The 24,526-nt window shown below is 41.9% G+C and overlaps 2 protein-coding genes across 5 annotated transcripts in view; one reads left to right on the forward strand and one right to left on the reverse strand.

Moving 5' to 3' along the window:
- Positions 1-24,526, forward strand: part of LOC149863589 (serine/threonine-protein kinase TNNI3K) — a 212,003-nt gene that overhangs the window by 155,127 nt on the left and 32,350 nt on the right. The window lies entirely within an intron of this gene.
- Positions 1,104-23,924, reverse strand: LRRC53 (leucine rich repeat containing 53). The gene is given in 6 exon segments (XM_090048390.1): positions 1,104-1,231; positions 1,287-1,433; positions 1,436-3,682; positions 9,273-9,794; positions 18,467-19,276; positions 23,903-23,924. Coding segments are annotated over 6 exon segments (3,861 nt in total). The 5' UTR covers positions 23,910-23,924.

Below are 24,526 nucleotides of genomic sequence, written 5' to 3' on the forward strand. Positions count from 1 at the left end.
TATTCCGTCTTTTGTAAATAGGTGAGGAATGCATTGTTAGTCTGGAAAAGGGCAGATAATAAATCTCAGAATTTATGATTATCTCTGAAGGTATCTCTGAAGGAAAAGGGGAACAATTAAAGTGTCTTCCTCCAAAAATAAGCCCAATTATTTGGGACTTATTTTTGGCCTTGCTTCCAGTACTTGAGGCTTCTTAATGCTTTCCACTTATCTTAACCCAATACAGCCTAGGCTGAGATTTTTTTTCTTCTGTACATTCCTGAAATGTCATTGTCATAAACATATATTTACTTTTCATTTTGTTTCTTGCTCTCAAAGGAATGCATTTCTCTCCTCTTGTAAAAAGGATTGCTAAAACCAAGTGATAATATATTGCCTAGCCCAAGAGACCAATCCTAGAAGTTGATATGTTAATGAGATATTTATTTTTCAAAACCTTTAGTTAATAACAATGAAGAGATGAAAGTCTCTTGGATTTGCTCAAACCGTTTTTTATACAAAACCATGGTGTTTACACAACTACACTAGCTAATTACTTGGTGATTCTGCAATGATTGAATCAAACACCTCCACCTAGTGGTTAACAATAAATCACTAGGCTTCGTATACAGAATCAGTTGCTTTAATGACTGGGTCAAATTTCATTCTCGCCTACTCTTCTCCCCTCCGCCCACCCCCAAACAATTTCATCGGTTTATAAACTCTTACAGTTTGTACAGAGACCAGAAATCCTAAAGAGCTAAGTGAATTTAAAATCAAATTTAATAGTTACAGGTAAAAGAAAAAAATGACATTATCTATCAAGCAAGGACAGTAATAAATGGAGCACAGAAATGTTTTAAATAATGCAAGTTGTACACTGTAGGCAGCAGCAGCATTTATAGTTGTCATAAATGGAGTACTGTACATTGACTGAAATCTGCACTTGTATATTCCAGATCATAAACATCGAGTGGAGCGCTGGTCAGTTAACATTTCCCTGCTTTCTCTTGTTTATGCCCTGAATTGTGCCGTTTGGTTGCTCTTACAGTGCCAAATACATGTTTGCTTTTTGACTTACTATTTTCCCCAAAACAGTGTTCATATAATTGCGTAAAATGTCTCTAGTTGACTTGTCTTCCAGTTTTTTCCATGGATTCAATTAAATACGGCTTTGTGTTCATTGACTTGTTAGAATTTTCTACCACAATAATGATGATGATTTTCAGAAAGGCTAGGACTGTTTGTAGTTCTGAAAACAGCAAAACAGGAAAGTGATAATTATTTGAGTTATTTTCCTCACTTACTTTGTTCTGGCTCTAAAGGTGACATATTAGCATATTCAACAGATGGTGCGCATGGTATAGTTTTTGGAGCAGAGTTTTCAGCTGCATTTGTTCTGCTAGGAATTAAAGGTACCTAATTTTCTGTCTCGAACCTAGTATCTTTTAACTGGTAAAAAAAGAAGGCTTTTTTTGTTCTTCCACTGGCATTTCATCTTCATCAAGTACATTGTTTCCTTCATTAAGTTGATTATTTTGTAAATCTTTTGTATTGTGCACATTCTCCATGTGGCTGCTATTGTTAAGTTGAAGATTAATGTTACTACCTGGTAAAATATTTTCAGTTTCAAAGGAAGTGGTAATACTAGATGTATTAGACATAACAGATACTTTGACAGTGTTTCCATGATATGTTTTGCCTTTTTCACCATTCACATCATCCAAAACTTGCAGGATATATTCTGTTGGGCCAGCAGAATTCAGCTGGGTCTCTGGGATTAACATTGTAAAGAGTGATTCATTGTCACTGGGTGGCTTTTCATTTTCTCTCTGTTCTGTTTTCATCCCATCGTCTTCCATGTTATCAGTGTTGTGCAGGTCATTTCTATTGCCAGTCCCTTCTTTACTTCTACCAGTTAAATGCCCATTGGCTTGAGAAAATGGACGCAAACTATTTGTGCCATTTAGAGACATTGTGCCACTTTGGCTGGGAACAAGATATGGTTCTGTTGAAACGATATTGTAATCTGGTGGAATCTGGGATAGAACAAGCTCATTCTGAGATCCTTCAGCAAGGAGATTTTCTCCTGGCGAGTCACTTTCTTCAGTCCTTTCAGGACTTTCCAATCTTTCTTTCATTAAGGTTTCATCTTGGCTTTGTGCTTCTTGGCTTCCCATTCGGCTTTGGCTAGTGTTTTGAACTGGATCGTCCATGTGTGAATCTAATTCTGTATCAGATGCATTGTTGGGAATTTTTTCCTCCGTGTTATTTGCAACTCCTCTTTGAATAGTGAGAGCTAGAGCTGCAGTCATCTTTGAATTTTGGTGCATATGCAACACAGGAAATTCTGTCATATCATCACCATTTTCCTCCCAAGAGTATAGGGATTTGGAAACACCACTCTGTCGATTTTGTGAATTCTGTGGTTCCAGAAATAGAGGAGTAACAATTCTTGTCAACTCATGCAGTGAGGGTGGAGGTGAATTGCTGTTATATGTTATAGCTTCTGTACAGCAGTATGAAGGGACACCTTTAGTATTTCCCGCATAAGGAATATTCCTGAAAGGTTGAAAAACATTCACTAGTGGACAGCTGCAGCTTTCCTTGGGAAACTCTGCTGCATCATTATTTATTATAGTAGTGGCACTTTCAGCATTTTTCCTTCCATCTGACAGCTGTTTCTCAGGGAATTGCAGAGCAGCCGTGACCCTCTTCTCCCCGGTACCTGGCTGTTCTTTTGTGACAGAAGAGGATGTGCAGTTTGTTTTTCCTTCTGTCCTTTTGAATTCTTTCGAATTTGGTGATGTTTTCTTCTCAGTTTCATTTGGCAGTTGTTTGGGTTGACGACTGGATTTTTGTTGTGATTTTTCACTAAAAGGTGTTTTAGCTGGGTAGATTCTCACTTTTTTAAAGGGAAGTAAATTCAATTTTACAGTCAAGAAGTCTTGTCCTTTGTGCCTCATTTTGCATTTCTGAGAGGTTTCATTTTCCCTTAACCAGCTTTCATTTCCAAAAATCCTTGGATGACAAGACAATATGCTGTCTGCACTTCTTGCTTCTGAAGTATTGTGACCTCTGTTTTTCAAAATGATAGTTTGGTTTCTTTGAATACTCTTTTGCATTTGTTTCTTATGGAATTCTGCCTCATCTGAGTCCATTGTCATCGCATCCAACCTGTTTACTCTTGCCAGGTCAGGTACATAAAAACTAACGTTCTTTGGTATACATCTTTTCTTGACACCTGGTGATAATGGTATCTCTTCATCACTCATAAAGCCACTTTCCACTATTCTGCTACTACCTTTGATTTGCTCTTTCTCCAACTTTAATTTTCCCCTATGACTTTCTTTCTTTTCTTTCATATAACTCTGCAATTCATCACAGTCCACATATTTACAGATAAGGGGGTTGCCTGGCTGCAGAGAACTATTTGTGCTTCTTTCTAGCAATTCACATTGATCACTGTGTTGTGATCTATGACTTTGTAATGTCTTTTGAACACAACACTCCTTTGAGTTGACTGGCGTGTTGGGTAGTGATGATGAGCTTGTAATAAAATGTCTTAGACTGAGAAGTTTGAAGCTGTCTGCTGGTTTTGATGGAGATTGCCGCAATTCATTTGTTAAATGCCGTTCGAGTTTCTCTGGGGCCAAGGATGCAGGGATTGCACGTCTTCTGTTAAATGTGTCATTCCTGGTGTCTGCTCAAAACAAATGCTGGAATGTAGTACAAGCAGCTGTTTGGAAAGCGTATTGAGAAAGAGAGCCAAAAAGGCTTTTCCTGCATGTGGCACAGCACCAACTGTTTTACAGATTCATAGACATTCGGGGCTGGAAGGGACCCCGTGAGATCATTGAGTCCAACCCCTCCCTCTCCCCACCCCTGCCATAGGCAGGAAGTCAGCTGGGATCAAGTGATTTAGCTAGCATCTCAGTCCAATCTGGGTAAGACTCTTACATTTTCTCTTACATTTTAGTTGCATTTAATTGGTTATAGTGTCAGCTATATCTTCATAAGAACCTATCTTTCCTAAAAATATATTTCATAGATTTCATAGACATTCAGGCTTGATGGACCCCAGAGGATCATTGAGTCCAGCCCCCCGCCCCAGGGGCAAGAAGTCAGCTGGGGTCACAGGATCCCAGCAAGATAAGCATTCCATTTTCTCTTGAAGGCGTTCAAAGTAGGTGTTTGAACCACCTCCAATTGTAAGCCGTTCCAGACCTTGGGGGCTTGGACAGTAAAGAAATTCTTCCTTATGTCCAGCCTGAAACGGTCTCGCAGTAGTTTATAACCGTTCAACCTTGTCATCCCTTGGGGCGCTCTGGTGAACAAACATTCCCCCAGAAACTGGTGAACACCCCAATAACCTTATAGGTGGCCATCAGATCACCCCTGAGCCTGCGCTTTTCCAGGCTAAGGAGCCCCATGGCTCTCAGCCTGTCGTCGTAAGGTCTGTTTTCCTGACCTCTGATCATGCGCGTGGCTCTTCTCTGCACTCTCTCAAGCTTCTCCACATCCTTTTTGAATTGTGGAGCCCAAAACTGGACGCAGTACTCCAGCTGCGGCCTCACCAAGGCTGAGTACAATGGGAGAATGACGTCCCAGGATTTGCTTGAGAAGCATCTATGGATGCAAGCCAGCTTTTTGCTCACTTTACTAGCTGCACCTTCACATTGAGGGCTCATATTCATAAGAATCTATCCTTAAGACCATTTTGCCAGGAAAGTAGGATCAAAAACAAGTTGAGCATAGGAATTCAGGCTCTTCTAATGACTCATCCTCCTGTCTAGTGGGCAGAGCATGGTGACTCGTAGCAGGTGGATTCCTTAAACTCTGCCTCACAATAACAGAGGTGAGTGTCTCTCCAGTGCTCGTAGAATGGGAATCAAGGACACAAAGTGATCTGCAGGGGAATCCCTAGGAATAATGGAGCTAAGGAGGAAAAAAAACTCTTGGTAAGTCTTTGTTTCACGATAGCTGTTTTAGTTGAATAATCAAATCTGGAGATAGGTACTCTACCTTCTTCTACATGGTTTTGCTCTGTATTTAGCTTTTTTTTACATGACTGTGGGAGCATCTACACAGGAAATTAATGTGACACAATGAACTCTGGCGCATATTACTCCAGAGTGTATTGCTCACAGGTGCTGCATTTACACATGCACCCAGGACCAAACTGGATCAGAGCAGCCCTGGCTGGCAAGGGATCTGGGGAGTCAGCCTGCCAGCCTGGGGCTGCTCTGACCCAGCTTGATGTGCTGCAGAGGGGTAGCTGGGGTATAAGGGTGCTTCAGTGTGGGGCTAGATGACAGGCAGCTGCCGCACTGAAGCACCCTTGTGCCCTAGCCAGCCCTGTCAGTGTCTACACGTGTTGCTGCTCATGAAAAAACTGTGCAGCAAGACTGTACTTTTATTTACAAGTACTAACCTGCTGTAGAGTTTATTAGTTTCCTGTGGCCCAATAGAGCTGCACATGTAGACACTGAGACTTTACTGCAGAGAGAATTTGGGCAGCTCCGCAGTAAATGCCTCGTGTAGATACGCCTTGAGTACATGTTTTTCCTCATTGATCTTGCCAGCGCACGCCTTGCGACAACGATATGACCTGTCACATTGTGACTTTGGCTTCAAAGGAAACCTCTGTAGGAGAATTTTCAAAAAGGCTAAAGTCCCATTTTCAGAAATGACATGGGTAGCAGTGTATTTAAAAGTCAGTGGGACTTGGATTCTACTAAGTGCTGGATTTTTCAAGGTCTACATTTTAATTGGAGTTGATGGGAGTTACCTGCTTAAATGCTTTATCAATTACCAGAATGCTTTACTTTTAAAAATGAGGCTTAGGCATTTGAGTTCCATTTTTTAAAAGTACTACCTCTAGTATCTAGAGTGAAAGCAAGTTGTGTACATTCATCTCTCAAGTCAGCAAAGAATCCATAGCAAATGATGGCTATGAAAAAGTTTTACCTGAGCTGGCACCAGACTGCAAACCTCTTCTTCCAGCAATAGTTAAATTCATGTCAGTGGGAATATTTACTGGTATATAATTTACTTACCAAGGTGAGGCAGAGCCTCTAATTTTTATTATCCTCAAACTTTGTGAGGTTCTGAGAAGGTGATTCTTCCATTAACTGATTGCCTATCACAGGGCTGGGCAATTATTTTGTGCGGAGGGCCACTTATTGAGTTTGGCAAGCCATTGAGGGCCGCATGACAGGCAGCCAGGGGCAGATAAATATTAATTTACTAAATCTTTTAGGGGCGCTGCAGGCCAGATAGAATGGCTTGTCAGGCCGCATCTGGCCCACGGGCTGCATTTTGCCCACCCTGACCGATCAGAATTCAGCCTGCTGTCTGCAGAAATTTTATCTTTGGAACCTCTCTCCTGTTTTCAAATAAGGGGTCACTTAACAAAATATATTCTTTTAATACATATGTTGTACTTACAGAACAACCTGTTAGCTCCAGAAAATCAATCTCTATTATAAAGAAGGAAAATAAATAAGAAGTGTGAAATACATATATTATGGTAACATCTCTGGTTAGGAACTACACTCATACATTTCTGGATATGAACTCTCATAATAGGATCTTTCAAATACTGAGTGCTATATGCCATACTGGAGTACCTAGAAACAGCATGAGTAAACAATTTCCAAGGATTTCTTTAAAAAGTGGTAGCGTTGGGGTGACATTGTAGCCATGATGGTCCAGGAAAAATGTGAGATCTGAGGAAAGGTACTACATACCTGAAAGGTTTTCACTATCCCTCCCAGCTATATTGTTGATTTAATAAAAGGTATCTCCCACAAAAATCCTTGCCTCTTGCATTTAAAAATCATTAACTATATTGAAAGGAATTTAGGGTCTATGTGAGGAGGGAGATACTGAGGAGCATATGGCAATCTCCATTTAAGAAGTACCCATTTTTTACAGAATTAGTCAAAGACCCAAAGGAATAATTTAAGTGTTTCCTTCCTTTGCATCTGTCCCCATACACCCTTATGGGTAGACCATATGCCCATCTAAGCCAGCATGGTGTTTTGTGGAGAGCTTGGTTAATGTACTATAGCATTCAAGGGCTGATCTATATTCTGGAGTTCATGCAAATTCCAGCTGGCATTCATAATCCCCATAATGTGATTTTTTTTTAAAAAACCTATGGTTTATTTTTATTGTGCGGGGCTATTTTTTGTTGTTTGTGTTGCGGTAGCATCTGAAAGTCTGAGTCATGGGTCAGGACTCCATTCAGCTAGACGTTGTATAAACACAGAATTTAAAAAAATTCCCTGCCTGAACAGTTTATAACTTATTAGTAGGAGAACACAAATAAATTACCATAAAGTATTCCAGGATGTGAACTCACAGCTTGTTAGGTATTTCACCATCTATGATGGGTGATGCTTTTACCCATCATAAATGCAAGGTAACTTAACCCATTTTTACTGGGGTAAATCTTGTTTTTACTATGAGATAGAAGTGCAGAATGGGAAATTATCACAGAATAGTAAATTTACACCCTAATTTTCCTCACATTAATTAGATTGTGTTCCTTCGTGTCAATGGTTAGTGCTGGCTGTTAATGTTGTGCTTTGTTTTGTATGAAATTCAGAAAAAGGTGTGAAATGGCTGTGCAAGGAAGATTGAGAATATTTAGTTTTGATTTAATGTTAATGAAGCTTCCTGAAAGAGGGGAGTTTTCTTAGGCTAGGGACAGACATTTAAAAAGCCTGAGCCTGAACTGATTCAGTCTTTGCAGGATGGTCTAACCTAGCTAGCCTGAAGTGGTTTATAACCATATAGACATTACCTCTGGGCTAAGGAAATGCAGGCACATGCCTGCAGTGACTCAGGCTAGAAGCAGGGGTGGGAGGGGTGCTAGAGCAGCCCTCCCTTCCCTTTCAGAGTGCTGACCTGAAAGGGGGAGTGGCCAGGCCCCAGCAGGATGCTATGTGTAGGGAGGTCTGCCTGCACCATCCCAGGCTTTTCCCCACTTTGCATCTGTCCCCATACACCCTTATGGGTAGACCATCTGCCCATCTAAGCTAGCATCGTGTTTTGTGGAGAGCTGGGTTAATGCACTAGCATTCAAGCACTTTATGTGAACTGAACATATGTTCTGTTAAAGGTTTAAACCAGTTTCTGATCACTTAAACTGGTTTATGTGTAATGTCTATCCCTAGCCTTAAGGGATTTGAAAGAAGATAATCCCATGATGGGATAGGGAAGGTACCTTATCCAGAGGAAGCAGAAAAAGGAAGAAGAGAGAGAACAAAACACATGAAGGGAGATATCTACATGGACTTGATTTCCTGAGACAAAATTTTGTGTCCTGAATGATGATACAAATCAAGGCTCTTATCCACAGGTGAGAGAGCATTTGGAGACCTTGACAGTACCATAATAAAGAGTTATTTTAAAGGCAGACATCCTATAATTGGACCTAGTCAAATGCCAGTATGCTCAATAACATAATTGCTATTCCAAGATTTTTTTTTAAGGCAAGTTTGCTCTTAACAAAAAGTCATTGGCTTTAGAAGGATGAGGGACAGGATGGGAAAACTTGGTGTCCTACTTTAGGTCGAAGCAGTCTACTTTTTCAGTGTCCTTAAGTAAGATAGCTAAATGTCCTATAGTTAGGGTGACCATACATCTTGGTTTGGCTGGGACAGTCCTGGATTCTGTAGGCCAGTCCCAGACAGTTACTCAAAAGTCCCAGGCCGGAATCTGGCGGCTCAGAAAAGTGGCATGTTGCACCAGCCAGGTGGGCAGTCAGGCACTGCTGCTGCTGTATGGGAGTAATGCGAGCAGACTGGAGCAGGCATCACTCCGCCTGCACATGCGAGGTCCAGACCACCCGTCTTGCTCCCAGACAGCAGCAGCAATGCCTAACCACCCACCTGCTTGGTACACCATGCCACTCTGCCTCCCACTGAACTTTGGCCCAGGACTTTTTACCAATCAGATGGGACTGGCCGACAGAATCCAGGACTTCCCCAGCCCAGCCAGGATTTATGGTCACCTTATCTATAGCATAACCCTCATTTCATATTTGTCAATGCAAGGCATGGTCTTTTCTCAATGTTAAAATCTGTTATTCGAGTCAGATTCTTCATTTTCTGACCTTTTCATAGTCACTTATGCCTTTGCACAGACAATATAATGTATTAGTTTACTCAAGTAATAAATTGTGGTAAAAAGTGCATGATGATGGTGAATCAGGTCCAGAATATTTACTTTTCATTTGTATTTTTCTGCCCTGCAGTACTTTCAACTGAAGGAAAACTCACCATGATTGATTTTTGAAAGGTCATGCAATACTGTAGTCTGTAGATCTTCCCACTGCTCAAGACTGCTTGGTTTACTATCTCTTCTGTGGAAATCTTTTGTCAGGGTAACTGCTTCATTATTCATAGGCATATTCCCATAAAACTCTTGAGGACATGACTCCATCAGTCTGCACTTAAAACACACAGATAAGCCACTCTTCTGATGTTCATTCTCTCTTTGAATGCTCTGAAGTGATGTATCTAGGCCTATGGACATAGAGTTTTCTGTTTCGTGATGCCTGTTTTCCTGTAAAAGTGGCATTTCCCTGCTAGATCCCACAATGGACATGACCTTTATTTCATTTTCCTGAGTTAAGTGGCAGTTACAGTATCCCATAGTGAGGTAATTTCTTGGCTCATGACCACACTGGGATTCATCTAGAGTTCTGCAACAGCAGTTTTCGGATACGTGTTCATTTGCTTTGCCTTTTTGAAGCTTCCATTTAAAGAGAGCTAAAATTAGGCATGTGAGACCAACGGCTCCTGTAATAAATACAAGGTTTGTCAAAGACATAATAACATAAATAAATATATAAATCATACAGGTAAGAATGTAATAAATTAAAGTTTCTATAGTAGCTTTCTTGCTTCATGAGGTTTTCAAAATGTATAAGGAAAGAAATGTCCAATTAAACGCTGAACATTTTACTTGGATTATTCTATCTTTCCAAGACAGTATTTCATACAACATTTTCTGTAGAAATTTATTCAAGAAGCGAAGTAATTTGTACTGATAGGGGACAGAGCTGAGAATCTATCCTTTCTATACTATGATTACCCCAATTCAGGGGAGTTGTCAAGTCTAGAAAGTCCAGATTGCCTCCCCTGATTCTAGAAAGCTCAGTTTGAAATGCCATTGACCCCAAAATGCAGGAAGCTTTGGATAAACTCTTCCAAATGAAATTCTAAACAATTAGAAACAATAAATGGTCTAGAATGGGCAAATAAGTCACATATAAAAGTCTATACTGGAAACTGCTATTCAGGGCTTGTCTATGCAGGACAGCCTCCTGCACACTGAGCTGGAGAAAACAAGCTTTTTACCTATTGTAAGCCATGCTCCAGCAATGAGGTCCAGGGTTCAGGTTCTAGGAATTCCTCCTAACAAGCTCAGATAACACTGGCTTGAGCATTCAAGTGGAAATCTGGAAAAAGTCCTTTTTTTAGGGGGTTATATCTTGTAGTTGTGTCAAGGTTGATCGTGTAATTTTGCTAATAGGCTAGACTGTGGATTTATATAAGATGGTTTGGATAGAGATGGTCCTGTCTCACACAGGGGGTTGGACTGGATGGCCATTGGAAGGCCCTTCCTGCTATAATGCTATGAAATTATACCATGGGCCTGTTTGAAGTGAATATATTTTCCTCATTTACAAGTAGCTTGTCCCAGGGTTCGCTAAAATAGGATTTTGTTAAAGAGAAAGAGAAACACAATCAAACAAATATGTTTTGTAAAGCATGAGTAATCATTTAATAGGAGGTGAAGTTACCTCCCACCCTTTTTCTGTCCTAGTTCAGAAGAGTCCAGATTTTAGTCGGGTAGATCACTTGCATTTGCATGTGCTAAACAGGTTCCAGGTCCCTGTTGTCTATCGCAGCTGAAGCAGCCATGGTTCTGGTGCTGGGAAGGAAGGCCTTCAATGCAATCCATTAGTAAAAGCTGTTCTGCAGTTGTTGGGACTTCCATTGTCATTGCCAAGGTTGTTCTTCCCTTAAATGGATGACTCCATTCAATTCCTGATGGCCCATTCTATACAGATGCCTGAAAAAAATCTTTATTTCACTCCCCCATAGTCCAAAGTAGAAGTTAACCTATTCAATCCTAGTATATAGCAGCATAGAGAAAGATGGGGAAACTGAGGCATGCACAAAACATACCTACATTCACTTTGATAAGTGAGGAGTCCTCACATAATAATAATGTGCTATAGTCACAGCCAACTTGCTCTTATCCAGTCTTACTCATTATTTCTGTATGGCAGGCATTTCCTCTGCATTAAACACACAACACAGTGAGCACACATCTAGGTCTACACCCACTGTGAGGTGGTATGTACTGCAGATATTTCTTTCAGCAGTATGGGGAGTGTATGTCAGAAGTCAGCTAGAAATTAAAGCAGTTTTGCTTGGCATTTTTGGTCAAACTCAAAAATTCTCATGATTCCATCTCATGATTCCATTCTCATCCCATGATCCATTGCTTTCCAATTACTGGTGCCATTTTCACACTTTTCCCAACGAGTAAGAAAAAAAACCCAGTAGTCTATCCCCCAGTGCAGGCCATTGCAAATATACAGTAGTTTGCAGTGCCTTTGGCGTCTTGCTGCCATATGGCTTCAGCTGTTCTGGCCACTGACTGGGCTGCTGAGCAGGGTTTGCAGTTCTGTCAGCAACGCCAGCTGTTCTGCAGCTTCAGGCAAGCTAGTGATGAGGATCAGAAGGACATGATGGTGCAGGTGAAGAAGAAGGAGGAGGATGTAGAGCAGGTGCTTCTGGAGGATGTTTTCTTGCATCAGCTTTGCTCTATGTTCCTAGACTCATTAAGCAAATGCAACATGACTAACATCACCTATTGAGCTTCAGCATGACAAAGGGCACTTTTTTGAAGCTCTGCACAGAGTTTGCCCCCATCGTTACAGCATCAACACACCAAAATGAAAGTTACTTGCACCATTCAAAAGACAGTAGCCAGTGGCACATGGAAACGTGTGGCTCCTGATATCTACCAATCAACACTTAATCTGTTCAGTGAAGGCCTACTAACGATTGAGGTTGGTGAGGTGAAGGTGGGTGATACTGTCGAGAAGTGATACTGTCATCACTAACTAAGACTTACTTATCCTTGGGGAACTGTTGACAGCTCTTGCCTCTAAGGTCACACATAGAAAGGGGTATTTCTGCATTGTACTTCAAAGCCTGGTAGAGTATCAAGGCTGATTGGCTGACTAAAAACAGAGGAGAGTGAGCCAGGAGGTGTTCTGATGCTAGGATTTTTGGGACCTCATGCTGTTTGTCTTGAAAAGAAAAAAGGTAATTTTGTTCTGTCAACCATCACTTTGGACATTAATGGCACTGCCATTCCCTGTTATGCTGGGAGACTCTGCTAATTCTTTGCTACCCTGACAGATGAAGCCTTTCAGTGGACAGCTGGACTATAGAAAAGAATTGTTAACTATTGCCCAAGCAGATACAAGATGACAGTGGGGAGACTGAAGGGGAGACAACTCTGTCTCATGAATATGCTAGAGCTTGCTATCAATACCTGTCTTGAATTCCAACTGTATGCTGTATATTGTACAACATCTGTGAATGCAAGAATCCCTCACCAGGGAGACGGAGGTTAAGAGACTTTTAAGGCAGCATAATGCCAACTCTGAAAAGACAGTCATCAAGGGCATGTGGTCAGATGAAGAATTTGAGAGAATATGTGTGTGTGTGTGTGTGTGTGTATGTGTGTGTGTGTTTGTGTGTGTGTGTGTGCGCATGCTCGCATGCATGCATATATATATATAAATTTTTTTTTTTTTAATTTTAGTGAACATATGCTTTTCATTATGTTTTGTGAAACTTTTCATAGATTTTTTTTAGAAATGTAGGTGTGGGGACCATGCTGTCATAGCAGTCAGGTTTTGTTTAACTTTTTCTTACATTTAATTTACAAAGTTTCCTCTTACAGAACCTATTTGTAATACAAAGTTTGTGTGGTTTTCATTGAAAAATTCCTGGATTCAATTTTATTGCGAAAAAATTGTGACATATGAATAAAACTCTTTTGTTGTTTATAAAAAAACCAAAGGTACAGGTATGTGGATTCACACGTATAGCAAGAAAAGAAAGCCAAACCTTCAGAAAGGGCAACACAAATAGCACAGTTTGAAATGTCAGTTCGTGTAGCCTTGAGCATTTCAGCTAGCAACAAGCTGTTGCTGTAAGTGGGTTCCACTTAGTCACCATGGAGGGACGGATGCAATGGCAGGAATCGTATGTTTGAGTTGAGCAGTGGGGAGGAGCTAGGAACTGAAGCCTTTGATGCCCTTTAGGAAAGAGCTGATTCACAGTGTAAGAATATTTTGGAGTTGGCAGGATCAAAGGAAAGTAGGACTACAAAGGACCTCTGGAGGTCATGTAGCCCAACCCTCTGCCCAAGGCAGGATCATCCCTATCCAAACCATCCGATACACATCCTTATCTAACCTATTGCTAAAACTATACAGATGACCCTGTTACACAACCATCCTAACTTGTTACAGGTAAGGCAGGTGGCTAATGTCCTGATGTGTTAAAATACTCTTAAGAGATCCAAATAGGGCCATGCCTCTCACTACAGAGGCAGGCAAAGCCTCCCGCAGACCATCCCAGTCTGGCCAGGGGAAAAATTTGTTCCTGATCCCAGATACGGCAATCAGTCTGACCCAGAGCGGAGAGGTAAGACCCTCCAGACAGGAACCTCAGGGTCCCAGCATTAGCACTGGCTCATCCCAGTAACAATCCCAGCCTTGACTGCAGCCAACACCCATTGCTTCTGAGGAAGGGTGTGGGAGGGGAGGGAAAACAAAAAATGAAGCAAAACGGTGGGGAAACAAACCCTGATGCATGTAGCAATAGGAGGGGGAAAAATTCCTAGCCTTGTGTGGCAACCAGAAAAGCCCAGAAGCATGGGAAATACCTATCGTACAGCAGGTATAGCTACTTATCTGCCCTCCTCTTGAACACTGGAGCTGCTTAAAACTGTTGTGTTGTGCTAAGGAAGAAGGAGCTTGGCTGAGTTGGGAGCGTGTCTATTCATCGTTTCCATAAGCAGCTTCTGCCCTTCCCTATCCTTTTCTTCTGGGTTATACAAGGCTGTACCTGCCTAGCTCTCTCATCATGGATAGACCTTTCCTTGGCAGCTCCTTAGCTGCTTCTCATTACGTCTCTTTCCTAACCCTGAGAAACCACCTTAAGAACTGCCTCTCTTAGCCCAGCTTCTAGAAGTTCATCAAATATTTCTTCTGATGGGTTTTTTAATTTTTCCTCTTCAGATAAGTAGATATTGTGCAGTTTCTAATTGGTTGTTTTCTGGGGGGGGGTTTTGAATGTGTGGTCCACTCGGATGCAGATCCTTGGAGAAGGCAAGAAAATAAATTATTGCTTTTTTCCCACTTTCATGACATCAAATGGATTTTTCCCCCTTGATTCTGACATTTCAGCCATGGACCTCTTACCTTCTTCAAAATCTCCCAAGAATGGGAGGCCATTTTCCATCTTTTTTCCCATGTACCTTGAGAATCTGGTGCTGTCATCCCTTTCCATATAGCCATGGTAAATGGCAGATCATAATAGACTGTTGCTCTGGAGGGTTTTGCACTGTATTGTTGTTTTGCATGTCATAAGATTGCAGTGCCAAGCAGGGATTTCAAGGGCATGGCATCAGGTTGGTATTTCTGTTTTCACTTTAGGAGTCTTTTGGTGAGCAAGTTTTCAGGCCAGGGCTAGAAGGGGGCAAAACCAGTTGGTTTGGATGGATGTAGGTTACTAATAACATTTGCCCACCAGTATTGTCCTGCTTGGAGTTCTGAATGACTGGAGAGGTGCATCTACCTGTCCTGGGACAGGCAACAAGGCAGCTCTGAAGTGATAGCACATTTCCTGCCCTAACAATTCCATTTTGCTACACTGTGAAGACATGGACAGTTTTAATTACTTTTCAGCACATGGGGTGCTTGTGATTTTAGTGCCTTACTATCTGTGTGTATTTGCACGTGCATCAATTATAACTTTTGTGTGGAAAGAAAATCCCTGAAATACTATTCTTTGAAAATGCATGCAGAACGCTTTGTATTCCATTCTGTCTTGGAATAGTTTGAAATGTGCTTCATAAATGGCTTAGTTCCTAGCTTGCAATGCCCTCAGTAGCTACAAGGTCCATTCCTTTTTGTGGTAAAGTTTTCTTTTTGAGTTGGTGCATCAAAGGGAGAACTAGAGCCAGGAGTGGGAGCTGGGAGAGTTCAAAGGGGGTTTGGGGGTGTGTTCTTGAAGTAGAGTAAATTATTAATTTCCCAGTAACTGATGCAATGTTGTTGTTAACTGGACCCTGAGCTCAGTCACCCACTCTGAGCATACAGAAAAGGCATTTGTTCAACACAAAACAAGAAACACAAATCTGGGAAAAAGAAAGAGGTGGTCAGTGGCTAGTTGGGCTGTGGCCCAGCCACCCAGAAACAGACCTGTAGGTGCCTAGTAAGATTATGATTTTAAAGCAATCCCACTCTGGTGTCATTTTGACTATGCAGGAGTGAGAGATGGGAGAATGCCAAAAGGCTACTAGCTCACCTCCATCCATGCAAAACAAAGATGTCTGTTATAAATGTCTGTTATATAGCACAGCATGTAATACCAGTTGTTTCTAAGGATAAATCTTCAGGGCTGGCAGGGCAGGTATCTGCATGCCTAGGAAGTTGGTTGATCACAGGGCTTGAACGCTGGGTATCCACATTCACTTCAAGATGTTCTCAGTGCTCTAGCAGCCTCCTTGGTCTCTTGCATGATAAAGAGGTCCTGGCTTTCAGTTGGCTCCATCTTGGTCACAGAGTCACTACAGTCATTGGCTGTCTCAACGTTTATCACAAACAGTGCCTGTAAGAATATCCTGTACGGCTCCTCATAATATTGACAGGTGGCATAACAATTGCCAAGAGCCTAGTTTGATTCTTTGAGATCCTCTTACAATAAGCCAGATCCTTATTTTTTACCAGACATTGCATAGCAACCTTGTTGTGACCTACATCAGCCATCTCTTTCATGATGGCCTCAAAATGTCTGTCTGCATTGGGATGCTTTATGAGGATTTATGAGCCTTCATCTCACTGTGGAGGCAAAGACGATGCAGAAAGTATACACAGTATCTCAGTGCAGCAATATCAGCTATATAGGGCTGCGCGAAATGGCTATGTTTTGTTTCGGTTTCAGGTTTGGCTGTTTCGGGGAACAGTGATTCTTTTCGGTGTTTCGGATCACTGTTCTGTTTCAATTCGGCCAAATCTGTTTAAGAGTTTTGATGCTGTTTCGGCACTGATTCGGAGATTTGGATCAGCTGGGGAAAGACAGGCACAGCCGGGCAGCTGCAGGCCTTCTCGTGGCTCCTCCAGCTGGGCCTGCCTCTCCCCGGGTGGGGGAAGCCGTGGGGGAAGCCCCCATGGCTGCCCTGCCCAGCCCCAACCCTCACCCAATCCCAGCCTCCTGGCACTTTAAAAAGAGGGCTGTGGGTCTGTGCTGGACTATTCCCGGGGGGGGTGCCTCCAAAACTTTCCGAAATATCCGACACATTTTTTAAACATTTTGGATGGTTTCATTTTGGAGATGTTTCAGATTGGGTGTTTTGGGTGCTGAAACAGGCCAAAACACCTCCAAAATGAAACTGCTGCTGAAATTTCACACAGCCCTATGTGTTGCATCCAGGAACGACAGATCCCAGCTACCTGCCAAAATGTACACAAGGAGGTTAAATCCAGTTGCTTGGGCTCCAGAGCAATAGAAAGTATACAGACGAGTCAATCATGCCTGGTGCAAAGTAGTGTAGATGGCATGCAATACACGTGCAGCCACACACGTGTATTAGTATATCTCAACTTAATACACACTGCATTGCTCCCACTTCAAACAGGAATATAGAATATGCACTGTTTCCTCAGCTAACATGTACTAAGAACTATGTTGTGTAATCGTAGGACATTTGAGTAAGCAGCAGCCAAACATAGTATGAGCTAAAGGCTGCTGTGTAGACAAGCCTTATGAGAAGTTATTAAGCTGTGGCCCAATTTCACTACTGGTCTTGTCTTAGAGGAAGGACTAGACCACAATATCCTTCCCGCCACAAAGATGCAACAGCTGAGTGCTGGAGTGAGGCTTGAAATAGCTGGTCCTGCTTCTCTGACACAGGAGGGGAATTACACTAGTGGGTACATTTTAAAGAAGTGTTGTGTTTTAGGTTCTGTGTTGGTTTTGTTTTGCTGTTGGAAGAAATTTTGAGGGTCATGTAGTCCAGCCCTTTCACAGATGCAGGATTTGCTAAACCATCCTGAATAGAAGCATCTATCCAGCCTCTTGAAAACCTCCTAAGAAAGAGATTCCATAACTTTCTCAAGCAGCTTGTGTCTTTAAGTGAGGGCATGGGTTTCATTCCTGCTCAGAGAGAGGGGATTTGGACACCTGCCAAGCTGCCTTTTCCTTTTTCCCTGCAGTTCCCTGTCCGAGGAGTCACTACACCTAACCTAACCTTAGCTTGTGAAATCAAAGGAGAGCACAGCCCAAGCTGGTATGCCATCAGGCAATGGTATGGCTGCAGGCTAGATTTTAGAAGACTATAAGAAAAAAACTGTGTATACACAGGACAGCACCTTCCAGCTACATGGAAATTGGGTCATATGCCAGGCACAAGTCTTCCTTCATTGCAAAGGGAAGATGGGGTTGGAAGCACTGCTGTTTAGCCTTATGTAGAGTTTGATGGAGGAGAGAGAACCGCTGCAACCAGATCACTCTGCTGAACCATCTTGTGACAGAAACTGCGTGCAGAATCAACACTGAGCACCACACTAAATCAAAAATTGCCCTTGAAGAGGCTTCATTTGTACAGAAATGTGAATTTAAACTGAGGTAAAATGTTTGGGGACTGCCTCCATGTCCCTATTTTTATTTTTAGATGGGGAAAATGGGAAGCCAATAGTATTTTACTGGAAAGAGACTTGTTTGACTGCTTTCAATAAAAAACTTGATTTTTTCCCCCCTTACACAGAAAAATTAGACATTTGACATTAAAATTTACATTAAAATTGTCAAAAAAAATTCCAGGGGAGAAAAAAAAGCTTTCTTCCCAGATGGATGAATATCACCACAAACTTTCAGGTCCTGGTCTAATTTCAAAAGCCAGTACCTAAAGTCAGACAGCTACCCCAAACTCCTGTGAATCTGTGTGAACTACCTGAACCTTTTCTGGGGAATATTATTGTGCTGAGAGCTCTGGGATATCGGGCTGCTTAGTTAGGAAGGTAACTACAAGTGTGGGCTCTTAACTTTAGACAAAAAACAAAAAATAGCCTGTATTTTTATGCAATGAAACAAAATGCATGAGAGAGAGATTTTATATACTCAAAAGAGCAGAGATCCAGAAAATACATTACCTATACAGCAAAACACAGCTACCAGAGCGGTATCCCGCTCGTAGAAGTTTGTGGTCTTGTTTCTTAGCATAGCAGTGATGTTTTCAGCTTCAGGTTCACAGTTGGCCTCAGTTACGTCAAGCACACTGAGAACTGCTGGGTTTCTGGGAGCCCTGCAGTGCAGGTTGTTGGCATTTTCAAGCAGCCTGGTTGAAGAATTCCTGTAGCTCCTTAAGAAGGTGGCCAAGTCACAGAGCTGGCATGTGCAGGTCCACTGATTCTCATCTAAGTTCAGAAGAATTAGCTGAGTGAGCGGAGAAAAGGCGACCGGAATAAGTGCCATCCTGTTTCGGGAAAGATCCAGTTCTTGCAGCTGAGGTAAACCTTGGAAAGCATTTTTCTGAATGTTACTTATGAAATTATTAGATAAATCCAGACTCCTGAGGTGGTTGAGATGGTTATTTCCAAAGCTCTCCTCTGTAAGATTAGTGATTTGATTCCCATTCAGCTGCAGTCTGATAAGACCTGTCATATTTTTGAACCAGGTCCCATAAATGGTGCTTAAAGCATTGTTGCTTAGCACCAGCACTTGCAGCTTTTGAAGTTCACTGAAGGTATTATCAGTGATAGAAAAGCTTGATAGTTGGTTCTGATCTAGCAGTAAAGTCCTCAGATCTTTAAGCCCATTAAAAGCATCTTCTTTAATGTCTGTAATTCTGTTGCTGCTTAGTCCTAGTAGGGTTAGGTTGAACAGGAGAGACAAGTTGAAGCTTTCTATTGAAGTGATTTTACCATCGGTGACAATCAAAGCTTTTGTGGTTATGGGAACAGCTGTAAAATGAAATAAAATAGTGCTATGATATACAGGAAAATATATGCTGGCTATCGGTCATTATCTGCCTGTTCCTGTTTTACTTATAACAAGTACACAGGGTCAGTCTGAAGGAAATACTTCATGTTTTATTAATTTGGATGCTTAAACTCCACTATAGGTGTTCCTTTCATAAAATTATAATAGAAGGCCAAGGACTACACATCCCACTGCAACAAATCCATAAATATTTATGTATATAATGTCTTGCAGGATTTAGAGAGAATCCTTCAGCCTGCTTGCCTCTCCACAAATTTGGCAGGGAAAGTTGGACTTTTCAGGCTGGTTGGCTGATTAGCAGCTCCAGTCTGCCATGGACCAGGGTAGCCAGTGCCTCCTGGGAAACGTATTGCCGGCAGTTATACCCACTTTGATTCCTGCTCCACCCAAACTTTAAAACCGACTGCCTGAGGGGAGGGCAGCAACATTTCTATTCAGGCAGGACTGAGCCAGTCAATTGATTTCATGGTTTGTTACAATCTACCTGGTTCCTGCTAATCTCTCTTCATTCCATAGGTCAGTGACCCTTTGTCCTTGTTAATGGTTTTAATGTTCCATTATTCCAACTATCCTTTTTGCTACTGTTTTGCAGTCTGTTAGCCATTCCTGGTCATGTCACTTTTCTGTTTCACAGCCCTGCAGACTGTTTTTAGTTCAAGCTAAAAACCTTAACTCAGGTGTGGTAATGTTAACTCAGATATAGAAATGGAAAGTATTGGAGACATTATTAAAGTGCTTGAGATTTTGTTTTATGAAGACATACATTTAACCACAATGATTACTGGACTAATGAAACAGTAAATTTTGACTTTTTTTTTTTGCCTTGCTGTGCTTTTTTATCCAGTTTAGCAAATTAGCCAACTTTCCAGTAAACTGATATTTGTTTTTCCTGTGATCTTGTACTGAATCATAGAGCTCTGGGTCCCTAGCTTCTTAGTAAAGCTTCTAGTTTCTCTTTGACTGGAGAACAATGTATGTCATGCTACATGTGATGCTGCAGCAGACCTCTTGTACTCCCCTTTTCAAAATCCTGGATTCACCCATGCTTATAGTAGTGGAGTTTTAGCAAGCCTCAATAATGGCATCACCGCATGAGAATATTGGGCTGCTCTCCAACAATCAGCTTTTGAAGCTGCAAATAGCTTAACACCAACCCTGTTGCCTTCCACCTGGGAATCCACTGATGCTCAGAGCAGTGGCGCAACGTGCCCACAGGAACACAATATATCAATTAGCCATAGTATTCTGCATACGTATAATTTTCCACAATGTTTCAAGGTGCAGGTACGGGATAGTGCAGCACTCTAGACATGGCAAAGGAGGTAACTGTAACAAGGTTCCTTCATCAGAGAGAGAAAGTACTGATGGAAAAGTGCATTTGGCCCCAATCACTGCCTGAGCAGCCTGAAGTCTGATCACACTTCCAAGAAGCACCTTGCTTCGTACTCTGTAGGGGTCACCGTCACTCTGGCAGGGCCAAAGGAAGTTCTGCCACCCTTCCAGCTGTTTCCCACCCTTCCCCGTCACAATCTCTGTCTTGCCCGGATAAAATGGGAGCTTTCATGCAAGCCCCCAGATCAACTAAGTGCTGGTTTATTCATGTAAGCATGCATCAGAATATTGGATTTCTTTCTTTACTCCGACGTGACATATTTGTTTGAGAAACTGAAAACCATCTGTTCCACTAGATGTCAAAGTTAATGCATTGCTTATTATTATCATTGTGGTTGTTATTTTGGGGATGAAATTTCCATTGCTTCCAAGTGAGAAGCGAACAGCACTTAGAGTGAGGCAGGGTGCAGGAAAGCCCTGTGTAAGTCCACCACATGCAGCTCTGCCAATATGCTGTGTTTTGCCCAGCAGCCCCCCCGCCCCTCCCCCCCGCTACTCTTAAAAAGGGCCTCTCCTGGGTAGAGACTGGCTTTTGAGCTACAGAACCAACTTACAAACATGAATGTGTATCTGCCCTCCTAGCTCATTTGTTTGTTTTCCCAACTTTTCAATATGAATTCTCTGCCAGAGGCTAAAAGTAATAAACATGATGGAGGTCTTTTCCCTGTTTGCACTGGGGATTTTCACATGGGACTCATTAATGCTGGTGAGCACAGACCCCTAACGTACATGTGTTGCTTTTAATAAACTCCTCTCCCTGATAAAAGGTAACTAGACTCTTGACTTCAAAGTATGTTCAGTGCTACTGCAGTAATTACTTGAGGGTGAGTTATAACACTATCTTCTGGATAAAAGGTGATAAAAAGGTGAAATAACAATGAATTAATGCAGCACATCTCCAACACCCGCCAGTTATGACAGTTTTATAACGGGGAGAGGAGGAGTCCCAGGAGTTATCTCATCTCATTTAGCAGTAGCAAATTTGGTAAATGAAAGCCCCCTCTAAGATTATAAAAAGGCAGTGAAAAGAGGAGAACTTTAGGTGTTGTTTTTGTGGCCTGTTCTCATTTCTGCATTAAGGTAAATATTTCTGGTAGTATTACTATAGCAGATAGAGTCCCCCTGTGCTCGGTGCTGCATATAAAGTTCTGTACAATATGTCACACACATGGTTGCTTGGAAACATAGCTGTTGCTAGAGGTGGCAATTCAGGGAAGCCTGGCTTCCAGTCTTTGCTGCCAAGCATATTTCTGTTTTCTAACCTGTGATGTGGCAACAGGGACTGAATCCTGACCTGCCCACTCCAAAGGAGTTCCCGCCTCATTGCAGGGAATGCAGAACCATATCCCCCACCCCCTTGCCTGTTCTCCTTCTAGATCCATGAATCCTGCCCTCTTGCTGGCACAATGGCCCAGCTGTAATGGGACAGAGGGAGGGTTGCAGAGTGCCCCTACCCTGTCTCTTCTATGGCCTGGTGGTTAGGGGACTCTCCTGAAAAGGGGAAGTTGTATATTAGAATCCCTTCAAGCTGAGCAAGACCTGAAATCCCTGTTTCCCACAGTCTGGACAAGCATGCTAAACACTAGGCTTTTATTTTTTTTAAAAAGTGATGCACCATCACTGCCACATAAAATGCCTTCTGGATACTCTGGATCTTGAGATGATATGGATGGATATTCAGCTTTGAGTTAAGTGCCCAGGCTCTGAAGAGGGGCAGGAATTTAGGACACGGACAGAAGTTACATTTGTTGCGTGATTGGCCCTTGAAAGCATGCTACAGCTGTGCCCTTACAGAAGTGCATGGCTGCAGAGCACTTTCACTTGACAATCTGAACACTCCAAAGCAGCGTGCCTTCACTGACATCTGTCAGCATGCGCCGGGAACAGGGCTTGTCTGATACAACCCCCAATGCTGCCTTCAGAATGGGAGGGGGCAAAGGAACGGGAGGGACTTCTGCCTGGGATTTGCCCAGCCTGTGCTGGGACAAACCCCAGATTGAGCTCCCTCCCCTCTCGCCCCGCCCTCCCATTCTGAAGACAGCACCGAAGCTGGGCGGGGAAAGGTGGGCTGGCAATGGAAAAGCAGCTGCAGACACATAACTGCTTCAAACTGGAGCTCAATCCCTCCAGCCCCCCAGACCCAACAGCAAATGTCTCTTACAGCAAACAGGGTAATGCTGTAACTCATGGCGCGCCCTGTGAAGTGCCACGACTTACAGTAGGGAGCTGCACATCTGTCAGTGTGCATAGACACATCTCTGTATCTATTATTTCCTGCTGGCTAACTCTAGGCTAATGCAGTGCTTACTGTGTTCTGGATTGCCCTTCAGAGGCACATAACTCTCTCAACAAGGTGCCTAACCATGCTGACAAGAATTGTCCTCTCGTGACAAGATCCTGACCTGTAGGTGTAGCTGTACCAAAGTAGAAACTGCTCCCAGGACAATCTGAATCTGGCCTTTTGAGAACTGTAGATGAAAAGTGCTTTAATGCAAAGTATCTTTATTTAGTTTTATATGGTCACTAGTATTTCTAGCTTAACGTAGCTAATGTCTTTCTATTTGTGAGCCAGTAGTAGGATAGATACTTTATGCTTGTAGTAATAAAGTATCTGTTACTATTCTTCAGCATGTAAGCCACATTCTATTTAAAGTTGTTAATAAGGCATCGTATTAAAGTGTTGACTTAAGCAAGCAATGTGTAATAGATAGAGCCACGTATCTTGTTAGTATTTCCACAGCTCATTTAGTCCCAATAAAAAGAAACCATTCTTTCAGAGTTATAAAGCCCTTTGATATTAATCTGTATCATTGGTACATCACTTAATCTTACTAATGCTGTGGAATTGCATGGCAGGGTTATGAGGCAATTGATAGCTCGATCAGCCAGTGGCAGGCTTGAACTTTGCACAAAATGTAGACAAAACTTATTAAAATGATCTATTTCTTTTTTAAAAGTGTTTTTGCTGCGTGAAATGACTCCAGTCTCAGTAACAAAGGTTTTCAATTACTTCTGAAGGCCTTAGAATAGTTTTAGTGAGGCTGCAAGGCAAAGAGAAATAAAACAATGTTATCACTCTTTAGTTAGCATGTGAAAGGTTTGCTCTGTAAAAGTTTACCTCTCAGCAATGGAGTCACGAAACTGCCAATACAGATTATGGGATAAATATCAATTCTTTTTAGTGTCATAGTTACCTAGCATGTGTGTTAATCCTTGACACAGAGTAACATCTTCCAAGCATATCGTGCATGAAGAGGGGCATGATGTTATTAAGTGAATCACCATAGCAAGCAGAAGTAGTAACGTACCTAGAAGAAAAATAAAGAGTGTGTATTTCATAGTATCAGCATTTCATATTCAAGATTCAATTGCAAATTTGCACAGGCAAATAACATATGTGATGTAGGATTTTTAACTTGTTGTGAGCGTGGTGCATTTATGTCTCAGCAACAACTATTGGGCAGTATTTATGATTGGAATCTTCCATTTCCATTGTTTTGTTTTGCTTTTTTAATACACATACACTATGAATGAAAAAGCTATGCATCTGTCAGATATTTAGGCACAGGCCCCACAAGAACCTTCCAGTTAGAGAACACAACTTTGTGCTCAGAGTTAACCGCATGCATACTCGGGTTATCGTCTCTCACAGATAAAGATACTGGGTCCTATTCACATGCTGTAGAATATGCATTTGTCTGAGTTTCTTACAGAACTAAAAAGCACAGATGCTGTGATGATGGACCTAGTACAAAAAGAGACAGCATAATTGCATACCAGTTTAATGTAATGCATAGGTCTAGATTCAAAGGGAAGGC

Source organism: Crocodylus siamensis, chromosome 5 (genome assembly GCF_052110815.1).
Source record: "Crocodylus siamensis isolate JL-2025a chromosome 5, ASM5211081v1, whole genome shotgun sequence".
NCBI lineage: Eukaryota > Metazoa > Chordata > Crocodylia > Crocodylidae > Crocodylus > Crocodylus siamensis.